Source organism: Alosa pseudoharengus, unplaced genomic scaffold (assembly GCF_046254945.1).
Source record: "Alosa pseudoharengus isolate Yale_2024_CS ecotype anadromous, Long Island Sound unplaced genomic scaffold, YU_APseudo_1.1 YU_APseudo_1.1_scf_8, whole genome shotgun sequence".
Taxonomy (NCBI): Eukaryota; Metazoa; Chordata; class Actinopteri; order Clupeiformes; family Clupeidae; genus Alosa; species Alosa pseudoharengus.
The window spans coordinates 35,872,892-35,893,390 of NW_027468870.1; the positions used below are offsets into that span (position 1 = coordinate 35,872,892).

At 43.1% G+C, this 20,499-nt stretch overlaps 1 protein-coding gene across 1 annotated transcript; it reads right to left on the reverse strand.

Annotated features, from left to right (window-relative positions):
* Nucleotides 1–305: 305 nt before the first annotated feature.
* Nucleotides 306–20,250, reverse strand: hsd20b2 (hydroxysteroid (20-beta) dehydrogenase 2). Its single transcript, XM_076275094.1, has 11 exons — nt 20,030–20,250; nt 4,920–4,966; nt 4,368–4,443; nt 3,825–3,935; nt 3,554–3,621; nt 3,197–3,241; nt 2,784–2,818; nt 2,597–2,678; nt 2,131–2,196; nt 1,776–1,925; nt 306–1,493 (listed from the first exon to the last, which is right to left on the reverse strand). The coding sequence occupies exons 1-11, from the start codon at nt 20,199–20,201 to the stop codon at nt 1,356–1,358; spliced, it is 990 nt and encodes a 329-aa protein (XP_076131209.1). The 5' UTR covers nt 20,202–20,250; the 3' UTR covers nt 306–1,355.
* Between the last annotated feature and the right edge of the window lie 249 nt (nt 20,251–20,499).

Here is a 20,499-nt window from a genome sequence, read left to right on the forward strand (position 1 = left end):
ATTTCTTTGTTGTTGACGTTTCATTGAACTGCAAAGAAACTGTTACCTGAAAGTGCAGTGTTTGTAAATGTTATACTTTATCATTTTATTTTTATTGGTTATGATGTTTGTTGGGTACCACAGTGGCTGTGTTTTAAATCATCTTGAAACTGAGACAGAGAACCGTGGAACATTTATATCAGAGGAACAACTGTATACAGCACAGACTTGTCTCTGCAATTAACCTGAGAGAAATTTTGATTTAATATGTATTTTATTTTACATATAATATTTAACAAGCTTAATAAAGCACTTCAGTCCATATACAATGTGAATTTGAGATTAGTCAAAAATATGATCATACAATCCAATGAAAATCATTTAAATACTTCATGTGTTAGATTTTTGCATGTACACACACACACACACACAGCATTTCAGATCTTGAGTCTGAAAACACCAGACCATTTTTCTGCACCATGGCACATTTTCCTACATAACAAATGTAGTAATAGAAAACAACGTAAAACTTTTAAAAAGTTAAAACAGCTTTTTGGTCTTTCGCACAGTTGTCATGGGTAACCACCAGAACTAACTTTTTCATCTAAATAACATAGCACATCTTTGGTCCTCATCATCACTCCCAGACAGGACTACTGACACAGCATCCTCTATAGTACATCATCCAAAGTCTTAAAATAAAACACATCCAGCGCTCTGCTGCAGGCCTGCTCACTCCCCTGCTTCTTTGACCACATCCCGCTCTCCTCAAACAATTCTACTGGCTGCCTGCCACAACAGATTATATAAAAGAATTCTTCCCAAGTTCTCAACATCCACAAAGCCCCATAACCAGGCCCCCTTCCTACCTCCCTACTCCCTGCTCCTAAATGGCTGTTTTAACCTATTATTACTTGCATGTGAAGCAACTCTTGAGCATTCTGCAAATAAAATGTCATTATTATTATTAACTATCTGATACATACCATGTAAAAGTGCTATTATACTATGTATAGTGTTTCATGTAAAAATAAGGTCAGAGGTCCCCTCAATGTGCTGTTCCTATGGACTGAATCTGACAATAAACCTGAGGCCGCATTTATAAAATGTTCTTAAGCACAGATTAGATTTTAGAGTCAAACCCACGCCAAAGTTCACATTTATAAAAATGGTCTTTGACGTGGAAAATGACTTCGCTCCACATCAAGTTCCAATTTGATGAATGACCATTTCCCCGTGGTAATGTCTCAGTACTGCAGGTAGTCCGACGTCCAAGAGCGCTGCATTTTCAGAAAGGCCGACGATTCTCACATCTTTCTTTATAATTTGAGCGTTTTTGTAATAGTTTTTAAAGACTGCAGGCAGCTCGTCATTCACTACTCCTCCTTGTTGGAGTACTCGGCCAAGGCCTCCTTCAGCTGCTGGTGAACACTGAGGGCGTATTTCTGCAGGTGCTTCATACAGAAGGGAGAGAGACGTACCCAGTCTGGGAGGAAGACGGACAGAGCGATATGCTGTGGGGAAGAGAATAAACCACACCATTCATTTGAGCTCTGTTGGCATATCACTGGATAAGATGGATGGATGTGAAAAGAATCGCTTTAGCAGGAAAGGCTGGGGCAGTATTGTGTTTATTTTTACATTATGAACAGTGATCTTTTAGTGCATAGTTTCCAGTCTTCGTCCTTTGTAAAAAAAAAGTGATAGGAAGTGTATATTTGTTTTACAAAGGACAAATATAAAGTAACTGTGTCATGGGCACCATGTCTTATGCATCTGTGTGTGTGGCCTCTGACCTGCAGTGCGTGAGACATACAGCCGCTGGTGTAGGTGGAGTAGCCAACCGTGTTGAGAGCCTCCCGGGCAAACTCTGGAGCGCTCTTCATCAGAGGATTCATACCCATATGCTGGGTCATGTTTGTATGCACCAGAAGGGGAGCAACACACTGAGAGAGAGAAAAAGAATAAAAGAAAGAAAGAAAGAATGAACGAACAAGCAAACAAATCAATACATAAATGAATGAACAAATCAGTGCGTGATTTAATACATGCATTACTAAATGTAGATGGAGTTAAAACCAAATCATTATAGAATTGGTCCTTTACAAAAAATATTTCATCAATAACAGCAAGCAAATATGTAGTTTTTACCTGAACTGTGATCCCATCTGACCTGTACTCTGCATTTAGACATCTTGAGAAATAGTTCATAAAAATCTGAGGAGACATGAAAGGACAAGTATCTGAACTACTCAATAAATGCATTCAGTAGTTTAGAGTTGATCACTAGGTTTCAGCATAGAACACAACGTGTGTGTGTGTATCTGTGTGTGTGTGTGTGTCTGTGTGGGCATCTTTCTTTAGGGTTTGGACCATGGTTTGGACATAAGCAGTGTTTGAAAGAACTCTTGGCAGGTATTTTATGAAGTAGTAATCAATGTTTACAGAGTTCCAAAGAGACCATTTATTTTCATGACAAAGATAATTTTATAAAAATGTATTATTATAATCATTAAACAGGTTTTGGATATTGACCTCTGACTCACTAACACATTGCATACCTTCGAAAACACAACATGTGTAATGAATGTGTCTAAGTTCGGCAAGATGATCTCACCTTAGTTGCACAGTACATAGTCACCATGGGCTGGGGCTGGGAGGCACATTCTGAGGACATGTTAATTATAAGTCCTCTCCCCCTGAGAAACATACACAGAGACTTCAGTAAGAATCAAGGCAATGATATACTTGGAGTGATGCTTTAATCCAGTTTAACACTGTTACAAAATCATTAGGACTCAAACCTTTCAACCATGTCTGGTAGAACTATCCTGGTCATCTAGAGAGTGAAAAAATGTGGATGATTATCATATGTATCAAATGAGCATGAATATTTAGAACAATAACGGTAAACGGTAAACAAGTTTGGTTTATAAAATATCATACAAAAGGAGAACTCAATCCACCACTATCTCAGTATAGTGAAGCAAGATGAGAATGGCAGTCAACAAAATGCTCCCTTTATTGGGGTACAATATGCGCTTGCTGTCTATGTATCCTCTGACACTATAAGCTTCTGCATGTACAAATAAAGACCCCACTCACAAAAATAGTACAACAGAGAGTACACAGATATGTAGCTTCACATTATTTTTAGGGTCTCTCCGCGCTTTTTCTGCAGACAGACAAACAATCAGAAAGGTATGTAAGCTGAGACCTGAGTGAGGGAGAGGATGTTGCAGTTGATCATCTGGGTTATTTTCTAAAGGGGACACAAAGCATAAGAATTACCTTTAATGTCTACAATACATAAATGACAGAACACACAGCCTTTAATGTCTACAATACATAAATGACAGAACACACAGGCTGCAATCTGTCTGCACATAATAAAACCTCATAAACAATCTAAAACCACTGGAGCCTGTAGAAGATATTTTAAGTTATTCTTAATAATAATAATGAAAACTTTTTTATGATAACTTTTATCCCAACCCCCCCTTTACCTTTGTTAACTGTAAACTCAAAGTTAATAAGCTTCATAAGTCTGCCAATTAGTTTTAGGTCACCATACCTGTTCACAGTTTGGCACATCCAAAAAATTGGCCAACACTCCACTGTAGTTCAAACCAATGTTGTTCACTACATGACCACAAATAAGATAAAAATTAAATAAGAATGTGTGTGGATTGACCAAAGCATGCTATGACATTTTTTTTAATAGGGGCAGACTTAGAGGACAGGTAGCAATATACTCTGTCTAAAATAATTTTACAATAATTAAATGATTAAAAATAAATGAAATAATGCATTGTACAGATTGCACACATCTTCTGTCAAATTACCCAAAATGCCAATGTTTAGGCCCTTTAGATTCTTTGCTATTGCAGGGTAGATTTGATGACCCTCAGTGAAGTCTGTCTGAATGACACGGGTCTGCCTGCCATAACGGTTCTCTGAAATACACACAAGTAATTTCCATGTGAACTTTAAGCAGATACTTTCTAGGAGACACAAAGAATCCTCTGTAACGCCAATATGGCAGTTGTCTACACATATCCCGCCCCTTCCGGTGCCAAAAGTCGACATGTGAATACAATCACGTGCCAATCATGTGGTGTGATCTCGCAGCTTAGTGTTGTAAAGCCTTGCACACGCGCAGTGTGCCCAAAATAGCTGCCCAATAACTGCTCAAAGCACGTTGCAAGTGGGGGGACTTGCCTAAAAGAACCTTTTCTTACGTATGAAGGCCTTCAATCATACTTCATCTGATTACGCCACAACCTCCTTCAAACAGAAAACCTTGTTTTTCATGTTAATAAGACATGTATATGTGTGATTTGGTAACAATTCTGTGTTTGGACTCAAGTCAACTATCAATAACTCACCAATTTCCGCTGCTACGTCTTGAAGCTTCTTCATTGACCGACTAATTAGGACAATGTCCAAGCCTCTTCTTGCTAACTAGAATTGAACAGACACAACAATATCAGTTTTCAATCTGACAATGAGACAAAACAGTACCCAAAAACTATAAAATGCCATAATCTCTACACCTCACAGTTCAACTACCATAATAAATGCAGACCATATAAATAACACACATGCAACTCAAATATTGCTTCCTGTTATTAAATGTCATCATGTTATTTATGAGACTTTTTTAAATGCAATAAGGATTTCTAATGACTTCCACACCTGGTACCCATGCCCTGTCATGTGGATTAGTCTTATTATATGATTTAGAGAGGTTCAATGAAATACGACTTCGTTGTACTTGTTGTCCTTACTTATGCAATGACAATAAAGTTGAATCTAATCTAATCTAATCTAAAATGGGACCAATCCTTGTGGAGGAAAATGTTTTAACACATTGTGAAGTTTACTACTAAAAGAAGCAGACAGTGCTTTTGTGTTGGTGTGTGTGAGCAGCTACTCACCTCACTGGCATAGGCCAGACCAATTCCAGAAGTGGATCCAGTAACCACTGTAATCAAACAAGACATTGTTATGACTTATGAGGCATAAAAGGGCCCACCACTGTTCCCGCATACCAGCCTTCTAAATTCTCATCCCAATTCTCCTCCTCATTAGCCACATTACCAAGCCCTTTGATTGGTGGACGACTAAATATGTCATTAATCAATGGTTTGCTATAGCCTACCACTGACTTTAAAGGTACAGTCAGTAGTAGACTGCGAAAGGCTCCAGAAACTGGAAACAAAGGAAGTGGGGGCAACCCGTCCACCAAACAAAAACGAAACCCTGCGTGGAATTTTTCTGGGAATTTTTCTGAAGGTAGGGGTGACCCTGCATGTTTCGTTTGGTCTCTGGTTAAAATATAATGTACGTTTTTTTGCAAATGTAAATGTAAACATGAACACAAACAAACACGACTTCCTGTGCAATCCCTGACTGCACCTTTAAGTCTGCCATTCCAGAAGATTGAGACTTGACTCCCTGACCTTCTGAATGGGGGCAGGTCCAGGTTCAACAATTCATCAGATAGAGGACTTTCATTGTGTCAATGTCCACTTGCCACTAGAACATTCCAAAAAATGGGTCTCCTCGGCACAGAGGAACGGGAATTATCTCTGTACTTCCAGAACCAAACCATCCTTCGACTGTACAAATAGTTTTCCAGGATGATAAGGAGCTCACAGGAAAAAAATCACGACTGAGCACTGATGCCATAATGATGTGCTGCTTGTTTTCCGCAGGAACAGGATATAATTAGGCTTTTATCAAATAAACAGTGGTCTTATTTGGGCAATGGCCAACACGTATAAATCAGATAAACTCCACAATTAAATAACATTCTATGAAAATGAGCCTGGCTCATTACGGCGATGGCAGCTAAATGTCCAAGTCCAAGGGACACCATCTCGAAACCAGGATACCACTGTTTTGTCATAGAAAGGGAAAAAGCGATCATTTGTAACAATATATTATCCCTCATAAACACAACCTGCTTTCCTTCCCCTGCTTCCTGTCCTGTGACCAAGTCTGACCAATGAGGTCCTCATTGCAGTTACAGCTCAAATCAATACTCACATATGCACATTAACTGTGCACTTTCTCCATATTTTTTTCAGGACTGTGTTGAACAAGCCCAGGTCATACAGGCTACACACTTGCATCAAGCCAAAGCGACATTTCAAACTTTAAAAGGACTTTTAATCAACTGTGTACTCTCATTAATGTGTATCTGTACTGCTGCTGCTGATGACGCTTGCTGCCTACTGACTATGGTGCAATTCTTGCCATCTGTGTCACTGCGTGCTTGTGTAAGTGTATGAAACGTGTGCTATTGCAGTGTTTCAGTAGGCTACAGTCTTCAATTCATCTTACTTGTTTCTCACTCACTTGATAGTTTCATACTCTAGGTTGTGCTGTACAGATGTGCTATTTTTGCCCATATCCTCTAAGGGGCTTTGCATTTCTGGTGAGCATGCGAAAGTATCTGGTGCACACACAAAAGTATCTGGTGCACACACAAAAATATCTGGTGCACACACAAAAGTATCTGGTGCACACACAAAAGTATCTGGTGCTTACCAGAAAGGGCCCCCATGGTGGGTCGGGGGTCATTACGCAACTAAATATGAATAAGTTGATTAATTCAGTTACATACAGAAACTAGATGTACCGCAGAGCGGTACAAAATATGACCGCCGCCCAGTCCAGCACATTTTTTCCACAAAAATAAATCACGCTGAAAGGCCTATATGATTCTAACTGTCTCTAAACTAAATTGCATTATCCACACTCAATTCTCACTGGTATCTGCTAGACAACAAGTACCAAAACATGATTAGTTCATAGATTTCACATGTAAAATTCATTTTATACAAGCCCACCTCCATCTTGCCTGTTCATAATTCTGAGAAATTCTTGAATTGTGTGCATGTGTGCATGTACATGTTTATGTTATGTGTGTGTGTGTGTGTGTATGTGCGCTTGTGTGTGTGCCTGCGTATGTGCCTGTGCATGCATGCGTACATATGTCTACTGTGTGAGTATGTGTCATACGTATGATTACTGTGAATGTATGTGTGTGCGTGTGTATCTGTTTGTGCACATGTGTGGGTTAACATGACCCCTGGAGGCAAACATACGGAAAAAATTGGTCATCCTAGGCCCTACAGTTCTCAAGATATTCACAGAGAACTGTGTCTGCCCTACCCTCCTTTCGGGGGGTCCAGTCCAGCGGGGGGGGCTATGCATGTGCATGTGCTTGTGTGTTTGCCTGTTTATGTGCCTGTGTGTGTGCATGTGTATGCATGCGTATATATGTCTACTGTGTGAGTATGTCATACGTAGGATTACTGTGAATGTATGTGTGTGCGTGTGTATCTATTTATGCACATATGTGCATATGGAATGGGTTTATATGACCCCTGGAGGCAAACATACGCAAAAAATTGGTCATCCTAGGCCCTACGGTTCTCAAGATATTCACAGAAAACTGTGTCTGCCCTACCCTCCTTTCGGGGGGTCCAGTCCAGCGGGGGGGGCTACAGATCAAAACGAAAAACGATGGTTCCATGCTATCCATGTGGGGTTACATGCCCACCAAGTTTCGTGTACCCCGGTCTTTCAGTGTCCCGGGAATCCTTGTTGGTGTACGTCACTAAATGTACACATAAATTATTTTATTGTAAGGCCCCCCATGAACGAAAGTACACAAAACTTTGCATGCATTCGGAGGGTGTCATAATGATCTTACACTTTTAATTTCGTGCAGTTTTGAGACCATGTCAGCCAGAGATATTGTGATGAAAACACCTAATTTTTTGCTTTTTAATTTTTAACTAGGTGGCGCTATACATGATATAAGTGGTAATAGGATGGGTTGACATGCCCCCTTAAGACCAACATACATTAAAAAGGTGGACCTTCTAGGCCCTACGGTTCTCGAGATATTCACAGAAAACTGTCTCCGGCCACCTACAGGCCAGTTGGTGTATAGTAACATAAATTAATTTATTGTGTGGCCCCCCATGAACGGAATTCCACGAAACTTGGCGTGTATACAGAGGGTGTCATAATGATCCTACACTTCCAATTTCGTGCAGTTTTGACTATGTTAGGTCACAGATACCTGTGATTACAACACCTCATTTTTACTTTTTTGTGTTTAACTAGGTGGCGCTATACATGAAATGAGTAGTTATGGAATGGGTTGACATGGCCCCCTGAGATCAACATACAAAAAAATGGTCCTCCTAAACCCTACGGTTCTCGAGATATTCTGTCAGGATCCTCGCCTGGACTTTGGTTTTTTTTCTCCCCCTACCTGTCAATGTGATGACAATTCTTTGTTTTGTTTTGATCTAGCCATGTGCTATCATGTGCCCAATGCCACGCCCATAACCTTATTTGGGCAACTTCCTGTCTTTGTTCCTTTTCCTCCATTTTGTCTGTTCACCTGTCCCTTATTGTGTCAATCAGTTGGGTATTTAAACCCTGCCTTTTTAGTTTAGTTTGTCGGATCGTCACAGTTTATGCCGTTAGCTGCCTGACTTACTTGTGAGTAAAAGATTAACTTTTCTACCAGTTCTGGACCCTGCCTGTTTTGACCTAGCCCGCTGCCTGTAGGGATGGGCAGAACGAGGCTTTGTGAAACAACGAGACGTTCGAAGCAATTGCGCCGGAATGTGTCGAGGTTTCGAAACAATCCGACACCCGTAACTCCATGTTAGCAAAACTAGCCACTAGATGTCACCATCACATTTTGACCGTGAAGCACAACTGCTTCAGACGAAGAATATAAATAGCCAACATGGAACGCACGATTTCGTCCACAGCTACGTGGTTGAGTGGTTAACACACTTGCATTTGGCCGGAGCGTCCGGTGTTCGATTCCCTGCTGGTGCTTAGAAATTTCAGACTATATGCCTTCAATAACAAGAATATTTTTATATCTGCCAGTTAGATGTTTTGTTATTTCAGTTTCATAGTACATTATCCTTTGGAATATGCTGGAGAGGAAAATGCTACAATGGTTTTAAAATGTAGGCTATGCTTATGGCCCAGGGTTTTTTTTGGGAACATGTTGTAGGGAAATAAAGGATACATGCGTTAGACTAAACAGGTACAACATGGGAAAAATAAACAACACATTTTTTGTATGTCAACATACATTTTTATTTAGGAATAACAGTTGTTCTGCCGTCTTGGCATTTAATCTGTTTCTTGTTTTTGAATAAACCTCCCCAGCCTTGGAAAAAATTCTTTCACAAGGCACACTTGTTTCTGGCATGCACAAATATTTTTTGGCCATCACAGTTAGGTTTGGATAAACCACTCTCCTCTCCTGCCAGTATTTCAAAGGGTCAGCTGTTCTTGAAATAAAGGCATCAGTCATATATTTTTTTACTTCTGCTACTATCTAAATATTAACGTCACTAGACTATATCTATCTAAACTATCGCTCACTGTCTGTCTCTAGCCTGTCAACTAATCTATATCACTAACCTATCAATCACAAGAATGCATTATAAATCGCTATATCTCTATATGTCTCTATGTCGCTATATCTCTCAAAATCTCTCTCCTCACAAAAAACCCACAAAGATAGGATGTGTTTGAATGACTTTTAAGCATTCTGGGACTTTGTAATTTAGATCAAACAGGTGTTTACTCGGGTAATTGGCTCGCGCGGTAAGGTCCAAACCAAATTGAAACACCACGAAGCCATGGTCACGTGACATGGGCGTTTTGAACCACACTTCGAAACACTGTTCGAAACACTTGCGTTTCGGAAGCTCGACACTGTTTCGAAACGTCAGCTTCGAGCGTCACATCCCTAGCTGCCTGTCGTTTCGGATTGTTTGCCTGAACCTGTCTGCCTGCCTGCCTGTGAACTCTGCCTGTCTCTGACCAAGTCCTCTGCCTGCCCTGTCTGGATTGTTTGCCCAAACCTGTCTGCCTACCTGCCTGTGAACTTTGCCTGTCTCCGACCAAGTCCTCTGCCTGCCCCGTCTGGATTGTTTGCCTGTACCTGACTGCCTGTCTGCCTTTGAACTCTGCCCGTTCCCGGACTGTGTTTTTGCCTGCCGTTTGAATTAAAAGCTAAATAAATTGTTTCTCTGCGAGTTCGACTGGATCTGCTCTTGATTCCCAATCTGTGTTCTGACAGTACGATCCGACCAAGATGGAATCAGCAGATCTTGAGCAGTTGAAAGCTGTGATTGAGAGGCAAGGAGTGCTCCTCGGTCGACATCAATCTCAATTTGATGTTGTGCAAAGATCCCTAGAAGCCATGACAACCAACATAACGGACATCTCCAGCTCCATTGCAGCCACAGCCCAGTCCACCCGGCCCATCTCTAAACCCTGTTCGAGAGCCCCGGCTTCCGGCTCCGGAGCTTTATGCTGGGGAGCCGGGAACCTGCAGATCATTTTTCTCTCAGTGTTCACTGGTGTTCCAGCTGCAGCCCGCCACCTTCCCCTCTGATTGGTCCCGGATTGCGTATGTAATAACCCTCCTGACTGGACGTGCAAGAGAGTGGGGAACGGCTGTGTGGGACGCAGACTCTCCAGTCTGTCTCAACTACCGGGCCTTCACAGACGAGATGAAGAAGGTCTTTGATCGTGCTGTGCAGGGGAGAGAAGCCGCCCGGATGATGTTGCAGGCCCGTCAGGGAAGGAGATCCGCTTCTGACTACGCCATAGATTTCCGCACCCTCGCCACCACCAGTGGTTGGAATGCTGAGGCACAGTATGATGCATTCCTCAATGGACTCTCTGAAGCCATCAGAGATGAACTCTCCACCCGTGAATTAATGCCCACCTTTGATGACCTTGTGGATCTGGCAGTTCGGATCGACAAACGCTTGAAGCTGCGTACTGGTGAACAAGATTCCAGGCGAGGCCTGAGAGTATCTAATGGGGAGGCTCCCTTTCGGTCCCAACAAGCACCAACAGAGAACAAGGAGAAGAGAGACCAATTCTTGTCTGTATTGTAGGCAATTCGGCCACTACCTTGCTCCGTACTCGGTAAAAGGCAGCGCTCGCCCGTAGAGGGGGGATTACTGGTGAGTGTTACTCCTCTTCATCCCTCCCCTGCCATCCACACTCTTGTTTCTGCTATACTTGTTACAAGTACTCACCGCCACACTATCTCTGTCCTTATCGACTCTGGGGCTGATGGCAACTTCATTGACGTCTCCCTGGCTTCTGAACTTCACCTCTCACCAGCCAAGCTGCAGACACCCCTGGAGGCCAAGGCACTACCCGGAGTAAGGCTTGCCCAGATATCTCATGTCACACCACCGGTGAGTCTACTCATTTCTGGCAATCTGCTGGACTTGCCCGAGGCACCCATCCTTGGCTAGTCAAGCACAATCCCCACATTGATTGGTCTAATAACACCATTCTAGGCTGGAGTCCATTCTGTATGTCTAATTGCCTGCGCAATGCTCTTGCACCCCTGTCACCAGTCTGCTTCCGATGAGTCCCTGGACCTGTCTGGTGTACCGCCTGAATACCTGGACCTCAAGGCTGTGTTCAGCAAAGCCCGAGCAACTTTCCTGCCTCCGCACAGACCCTATGACATGGCCATCGACCTTTTGCCTGGTACGTCGCCCCCTAAGGGCCGTCTTTACTCCCTGTCTCCTCCCGAAATGGAGGCTATCAGTAAATACATAGAGGAATCATTGGCTGCTGGTCTCATCCGACCCTCTTCCCCTCCAGCTGGTGCAGGGTTCTTCTTTGTGGGGAAGAAGGATGGTTCCCTGCGTCCTTGCATCGACTATAGGGGTCTAAATAACATCACTGTAAAAAACACTATACTAAACTTGACCTCCGCAGCGCTTACCACCTTGTCCGAATAAGGAAGGGGGATGAGTGGAAGACTGCTTTTAACACCCCTTCAGGTCACTACGAGTATTTAGTAATGCCATTTCGGCCTCACCAATTGTCCTGCCGTGTTCCAGTGCCTGATTAACGATGTATTGAGGGATATGTTGAATACGTTTGTTTTTGTTTACCTGGATGACATCCTGATCTTCTCTCAGTCTACCTCCCAGCATGTCCAGCACGTCCGTCATGTCCTGCAACGTCTCCTTGAGAACCAGTTATATGTCAAGGCGGAGAAATGTGAATTTCACAAGGAGACAATGTCGTTCCTGGGCCATGTTATCACGACGGAGGGAATACAGATGGATAATCTGAAGGTGAAGGCAGTCACGGACTGGGCCTGTCCAACATCTAGGCGGGAGTTGCAGAGATTCCTGGGGTTCGCAAATTTTTACCGACGTTTCATTCAGAATTATGGCACAGTGGCTTCACCTCTCACCTCCCTAACCTCCTCCAAGGTGAGATTCTCCTGGTCACCGGCTGCAAAGACAGCATTCAATGATTTGAAAAGACGTTTTACGTCGGCTCCTATTTTGAGTCGCCCTGATCCTGCTCGTCAGTTTGTAGTTGAAGTGGACGCTTCAGATGTTGGAGTGGGGGCAGTGCTTTCTCAGTGTTCTGAGGCGGATCAAAAGCTTCACCCCTGCGCCTTCTTCTCGCACAAACTCACCCCCACTGAGCGGAATTATGATATTGGAGACAGAGAACTGTTGGCAGTCAAACTCGCACTTGAGGAGTGGCGACATTGGCTGGAGGGGGCAGCAGAGACATTTTTAGTTTGGACTGACCACAAGAATCTAGAGTATCTCCGCTCAGCGAAGCGTCTAAACCCCAGGCAGGCTCGTTGGTCTGTTTTTTTCCCGTTTTAACTTCTGTCTGTCCTATCGACCAGGTTCCAAGAATGAAAATCCTGACGCTCTCTTCCGTCAGTTCCCGGACTTTGATCCTGCTCCTGCACCCAGCACCATTCTGTCCCCAAAGTGCCTCATAGGAGCTGCCTCCTGGGATAGAGGCCATCGTCCTCACAGCCCAATCGGGTGAGTCGGGTCCTAGCGCTTGCCCTTCTAACCGTCTCTTTGTGCCACATTCTGTACGTCCTCAGGTCTTGCAATGGGGTCACTCCTCCAAGTTGGCCTGTCATCCTGGCATAAGACGCACTACTGCACTCATTAAGCAACGCTTCTGGTGGTCAGCTATGGACAGGGATGTGCGGGAGTTTGTGGAGGCTTGCTCTGTCTGTGCCCGGAAAAAGCCCTCCAACCAACCACCTGCTGGCCTTCTGCAACCACTACCTGTACCAAGGAGACCTTGGTCCCACATTGCTCTGGACTTTGTCACTGGTTTGCCGCCATCTCATGGTAACACCACCATTCTTACTTTTGTTGACCCGATTTTCTAAATCTGTTCACCTAGTCCCATTACCCAAATTACCTTCAGCTAAAGCAGTGGTCCCCAAACTTTTTCTTCCGAGGGCCAGCTTACTATGCCTGGCTCTGAGAGAGGGCCAGAGAGTCGGAGTATATCAGTAACCATAAATAGCTTAGTGCTGTGAACAACAGCAGTCTACCTTAGTTGAATATTCCATTACATTTAATCTATAGGCTATTGCAATTTAATACCATTGTTAGCTGTGTTTATATTGCCATCATGCCATATCAGTGTAAAACGTAAATCAAATTAAATAATACTAATAAAAAGGCTTTTGCATTCCCAAAACAAGTATATTTTATTAAAAATGTGTGAACTCTGAACTCTGAAAATGTAAAGTTCTCAAACTATGAGAATTTTATGAAGCGCTGAAGTGGTCTGAAATGAGCACCATTCTAACTTTCACTCACCTGAACTTGTGACCTCTTTGTAGGCCTATGAACATTTGAACAAGTGAATACAAAATAGAAATAATTATCCCAGAAAGTCCCAGAAATATGACTTGAATAGAAGTTAGTTAGTTATTAACAATTAATTGATAAACTTTTACAATACTTTGAGCACTGATGCAGTCAGCATACATTGTTTGCAGGAAGGCCTACATTTCATTCCGTTTTTGATGGCAAACGCGACACAGCGCCAAAATAACCACCAGTGGACAAAAAGAGTATTACATGTGTACTGTTAAGACTCGCCATAGAGAATGAATGGGGGAAATTGCGGAGGTTATAGTTTGACGATGTCGTACTCCCGTGCGGGCCGGTTGCTATATACCACGGACATGTTTTGGGGGGCCACCCAAAATGAGGTGGCGGGCCGTATCCGGCCCGCGGGCCGTAGTTTGGGGACCACTGAGCTAAAGAGACTGCTGAGTTACTCATTCAGCATGTCTTCCGATTACATGGGCTCCCTATGGATGTGGTCACAGACAGAGGTCCCCAGTTCACTTCACATTTTTGGCGTGCCTTTTGTAAACTTCTGGGTGCTAAAGTCAGTCTGTCTTCAGGTTTTCACCCCCAGACGAATGGTCAGTCAGAGCGGGCCAACCAACAAATGGAGACAGTGTTGCGTTGCCGGACGTCTCAGTATCCTGCCTCCTGGAGTCATCAGCTACCATGGGTGGAATACTCCATGAACTCCTTACCGTCCTCCTCGACTGGTTTGTCTCCGTTCCAGTGCTGCCTCAGCTACCAACCTCCAGTGTTCCCAGCCCAGGAGGAGGAGGTCGGGCTTCCCTCAGCACAGGCATTCATACGTCGCTGTCGTCGGACATGGAGGCATACCCGGGCTGCTTTCATTCGCGTACAGACCAGGACCAAACATCAGGCAGACAGTCACCGCACCAGGACTCCCCGCTACATCCAGGGCCAGCGTGTCTGGTTATCCACACGCGATATTCCCCTGAAGGTGACCTCTCCCAAGATGAACCCACGTTTCATCGGCCCCTACACCATCACCAAGGTGGTCAACCCCTCTGCGGTTCGCCTGAACCTTCCTCCTACCCTCCGTCGCATCCACCCGACCTTCCATGTCTGCCGGGTAAAGACCTTTGTCTGCAAGCCCTTGGGTCCCAACCCCAGGCCCCCACCACCCCCCCGACTCATTGATGGGTCTGAGGTGTATACAGTGCGTCGCCTGCTTGATGTCCGCCGTCGGGGTCGTGGCCTCCAATACCTGGTGGACTCGGAGGATTACGGCCCTGAAGAGAGGTGCTGGGTCTGCGTCTGGGACATTTTTGATCCCACACTCATCGTCAGCATCCCATGCCGCCCGGAGCCTCCGCCGGGAGGCGTCGGTAGAGGGGGGGGTACTGTCAGGATCCTCGCCTGGACTTTGGTTTTTGTCTCCCCCTACCTGTCAATGTGATGACAATTCTTTGTTTTGTTTTGATCTAGCCATGTGCTATCATGTGCCCAATGCCACGCCCATAACCTTATTTGGGCAACTTCCTGTCTTTGTTCCTTTCCCTCCATTTTGTCTGTTCACCTGTACCTTATTGTGTCAATCAGTTGGGTATTTAAACCCTGCCTTTTTAATTTAGTTTGTCGGATCGTCACAGTTTATGCTGTTAGCTGCCTGACTTACTTGTGAGTAAAAGACTAACTTTTCTACCAGTTCTGGACCCTGCCTGTTTTGACCTAGCCCGCTGCCTGTCGTCTGCCTGTCTCCGACCAAGTCCTCTGCCTGCCCCGTCTGGATTGTTTGCCTGTACCTGCCTGTCTGCCTTTGAACTCTGCCCGTTCCCGGACTGTGTTTTTGCCTGCCGTTTGAATTAAAAGCTAAACTAGATGTACCGCGTAGCGGTACAAAATATGACCGCCGCTCAGTCCTGCACATCCATTCCGCGAAAATAAATCATATTAATGAATTTGTCTCCATCTTCTACTCCATTCCTCACTCTTGAAACTTTTGTGTATGCTTGTTTGAAATGTGTGTTTGCACACATTCCGCACACAAAGTAGCCTACTGGCGCTGCAAAGGTGAATAGATTTGTTTCTGGGCCAAAAAATCTGTAACATTGTTATAAAACCTTTAAAATCTCTAAACAATCACAAGTAGGGCAGTTCATCACAGTCCATCCATTGCAACTGGACTGATGAAAGGTACACCTGTAGGCTACATTGTATTTGGGAAAAGCAGAAGGTAGCAGCATAATGTATTTATTTATTTATTATTAAACAAAACAATCCCTGTCAGTTCCATGCAGTTTTCAACAGCTATCAAGAAGAGAGGTCATGTCATGGATTTTTGTGAATGTTTCTTCTTCTACATATGCATAAGTTTAGTCATCTAGTTCAAATGATATTCAGCTTTATTGTCAATGCACAAATGAAATACCAGTAGTCTAAAACAAAATGCCGTTTTTCCCAGTGGTGCAAATAACTGACATGTCCAAAGGGCCTTCATGAAATGCGTTGCGAGACTGTTCATACACATTTTAACGGGCAAAGTTGAAGAGCTACTCTCCGTTATTGTTTGTGCAAATAATATGCTGATTCATGTTCCCTTGCATTTTGCAACCATGAGGTCAATGGTTAAGCTCAATCTTTTGACGCAATCTTTTGATTTTCACCCAGCCTAGTCCATGGTAGGCGCCCGATAGAAATATTGTTTAATTTTGCGATTGAGATATCCACGCACTGGCGCCCCCCCTGCGACGTGTTCGCCCCCCGGTTTTAGAGCTATTCTAAATGCAAAAATGCATAGAGGGAGTTATGACAAAACCGTGACTGTTAACAAACTATAAGCTATATAAGGTAGGCCCTATGCTAGGCCTATTACACAACACAAATTGTCGCTAGGCTATGCTGGCGACCCAAATAAAATCTCCGTTGGAACCAATGGCTTACACCTTACAGTATCAAGCTGCCACCTCTTGGCGAAAAAGTTAATAGTTTTGCATATCAGTAGTAATACATTTCACGTAGCTGTGAATCACGGAAAGGGCGAATGAAGTGGACACTTCTAAACGGAACCCAACCCACTGTACAGTAGCTCAAGGTCTGTGGCTAAAGCAGCCATAATGAAAGCGTTATCATTGTTTGGATACTTCACACACACGTGTTTTTTAATCGCATAGACTACAACTACCAAGCTGGAATCAAAGCACATCGACTCCCCTCTCACACCCTAAACACGCACTTCGAACAAACAAAAAGCGCCTCAGTCTCACGGAATAGCCATAGGCAAAACTGTATCTGACCCTTGTAACGTTGGTACTAAATCATTCATCGCAAAGAATGATTTTTGTAGCACGTGCAACAAATATGTGTAGGTACAGCCCTGCCCTGAATACATCTCAACGTGCGCTCTAAAACATCTGGTTTAAATGGAGATTGTAGATCATCACGGGATCATAGACAGGTTATCTTTCAGGTAGCCTATATATTTTCCATTAAAAAACCATCACGTAGCGAACGTGTTGTGGCTAACTCACTTAGCTCCTGTTAGTAGCCTAGGTTATGGTCATAAGCAAATGAGATGACAGTCGAAAGATACAATTAGTGCTGTTATCGATTTGCTTGGTAGCTTATAAACGCATTTATGGTTTTCTACAAATACATCAATAATCAAATTGGCCTCCATCACTCAACCATGCTAACGGTAACATTATTTTACCTACGTTCTGCTATTGATAGGATTAACGTAGCCTACCTGCAGTAAAAAACAAGCATGTCCGATAAACATTCTCAGATTTATTTCGGCTTCAAGAGGAAATGGGAATTACATGTCATGCAGAAATCATCCTACCCTTAGACGTTCTCTGCGGTAAACTACTGTAGCCTACAGTCTTGTCCTTGTAGGAAGCATAGTGTCTTTCCAACCCATTTAAGATTAACTTCCAACAAAATTACGTCTCACTGCAACGATGCGCCATCTAGTGGACAAACGACTACTTATCGCCAATACTGGAAATGCAGCCATGATGATGATGATGAATATTTATTTTGGCTTTCTTTTAATCCTACTGAATTTGTAATTATGTATCGGCCGTTCTAATACCGATAGTATGTGGGTGCCTGTGTGTGTGTGTGCATGTGTATATGTGTGCACCACCATCTACAGGCCAATGAGTGTAGAGTCACTAAATGTACACATAACTTAATTTTTTAGACCCCCCCATGGATGAAATTCTACGAAACTTGGCATACCCCCAGAGAATGTCAGGTTAATCATACACATAAAATTTGGTGCAGTTCTGAACGTCTTTACTGAAGAGAGGGGCGATTAAAGCAGAATGATATTGCATTTTCATTTTTTACCGGGGGGGTGCAAATCACAAATGAGTGATTATGGGCTAAGTTGATGTGGGCCCTTGAGACCAACATACCATAAAAATTTCTTCATCCTCGGTGCCACGGTTCAGGTAGTTATTGAGGAAAAACTGCATTTTTTGGGTTTCGGGGGGCCCAGCGCGGAGGGGGAGTGGCCCCCGGGGACCAAACGAAATTTTTCCGTAAAAGTCTAGTGGGGCTACATACCCACCAAATTTCATGTGCCCTGGTGTTTCGGTGCCCCGGGTATCGTTGACCAAAATTTCAGGAAGTAGATGACGGGAAAAAAAAAAAAAAAAAAAAACTTTGACAATCCCTATATGACCGCTTCGCTAGCTTCGCTAGCGGCGGTCATAATAAATTGTTTCTCTGCGAGTTCGACTGGATCTGGTCTTGATTCCCAATCTGTGTTCTGACATATTCACAGAAAACTGTGTCTGCCCTACCCTCCTTTCGGGGGTCCAGTCCAGCGGGGGGGCTACAGATCAAAACGAAAAACGATAGTTCCATGCTACCCATGTGGGGTTACATGCCCACCAAGTTTCGTGTACCCCGGTCTTTCAGTGTTCCGGGAATCCTTGACGGAAATCGCAGCGGCGCATAATAATGGCAGCTCTTTGAGGTCACTCCGTAAAAGGTGCAAAAACATCTTTGTATCTACATGATTGAAAGGTGTACATTAATCCCACACAATATGAATGTGTAAAACTGACACAATTTGTATGTGTTTATTCAATTGGTTAAAAAAAATTGCCCCAGGGGGCAAAAAGCAATTCTGGCACATCAAACATCGTAACCATTTCAGTAAAGGAGGAATATAGACATATTGATGGATGGGTGGCTGGGTGGATGTGGAGAGAAGGATGGATGAGTGGATGGATGTTTAGACAAAGAGACAGATAAATGCTTGAATCATCCCAATGATGTTTCATCCCAATAATGTCAGGTGATGACTTTTTTACATAACTGCTCAACTAACTGACTAACTAATAGACTCGATAGTCTCTTTTTCAATCAGTCTTTAATCAACTCTCTTTTTTGCCCTTCTTAGAAATTTTTTTAAAGAGAAACTCTGTTCTAACAACAATATTAGGTTGTGGTAGCTAAGGAGGATGCAGTAGTTTGAAAAGCTGTGGGTTCCATTCCTGGCTTGCTTGAGCAAGGCACTTAATAAGTCACTTTGGATAAAAGCTTCTGCTAAATGAATAAATGTCATGTAAAAGTAAATCAATAACCTTTTCTTTGCTGTGGGCTAGCTAGTGGGGAAACATGGACCCATAGAACATTCTATAAAAATGACGAGAAAGTTTAGTTTTCCCCCAAGTCTTTATTTTAGATTATTTGCATAACCAGGTTTAAACTTTTCCTTCTGTTTTTGGTCTATAGCTCACTCTTTTGAATCACTACACTGAACACATGTAGGCTACTACTATAAAAGCTTTTTGGAGATTTTTTTTTTTTTACACAAAAGATGAATTCTGCAGCGATATCTTCTCAATGTACTGTACAATGTAATGCTACTTCTTTGGGAATAAATACTTGAATGAACATGAAGAAAAGTGCGTGAGTGTGGGCGTGGTGCGAGTTCACAAGACATAAGCACATATTATTGAGAGTATTACTTAGGGCAGACAGACTATAGCATAAAGGTCTACTAAAAGAGTTCATTGTTGACTTTGGTAATAACCACATATTTACGTGTCATATTGATTGCTGAGTTATTTATAAGCAATAACATAACCAATATAAAAATGATGAGGGACATGGATGGGGAAGGGAAGGGAGGCCACAGAGACTGTTCATGCCCAGAGTTGATTGTAACGTCGCTGCAGGTATAGTCTGCATGGATTTTAGGAAATAATAATAACCTAAAGGCTTGCTAGACTTGACTCTTTCTTATCCAATTTCGTCCGTTCTTAGAAAAATCCTTTGCAAAGGTCATAATAATCTAAGACATGAGAAATAAAGAAATAAAATCTTACCCGCCCACTGTCCGTACACTCTCAAGTCAGTTTGCCGAAATTCTGACAGGACGTAAACTCTGAATCCGCACCAACATTTCCATGACCATTTCAACAGGATAGAAATAAGCGTAATGTATCCGACGACGAACACCAATTTCTCTGCAGAGGGAAATTTAGCTGTTAATTCCATGTCCGGGAAGATATGAGGGTTTAGTAGCCTGTTGTCCCTTATGATGGCAGTTAAATGTATGGCAGGACTACTGTAGACAGCAGGTTGGTTTTATTGACTGAATGGTGCCCAACACCGCCCCTCGGAACTCTGTCATTTTCTTTCATTGGTTACTATGGAGCAGCAAATCACTTCATACTCATGTAATATAACGCCACCCCTATTTGAATTTTTTTGGCGGACGACTTGCGTGTCTGCATTAGGGATTGATATTTTTTTTTGATATACTGGGGGGGGGGGAGAGCGCTCACATGCGCTA

What these genes read in the sequence shown, in the direction of transcription:
- hsd20b2 (XM_076275094.1), bottom strand. Translation starts at nt 20,201, where the DNA reads ATGGAATTAACAGCTAAATTTCCCTCTGCAGAGAAATTGGTGTTCGTC. An exon ending in CTACCAGACATGGTTGAAAG is followed by an intron (nt 2,679 to 2,783) that starts GTTTGAGTCCTA and finishes TATGTTTCTCAG; the next exon opens with GGGGAGAGGACTTATAATTA. An exon ending in GTATGTCTCACGCACTGCAG is followed by an intron (nt 1,494 to 1,775) that starts GTCAGAGGCCAC and finishes TCTTCCCCACAG; the next exon opens with CATATCGCTCTGTCCGTCTT.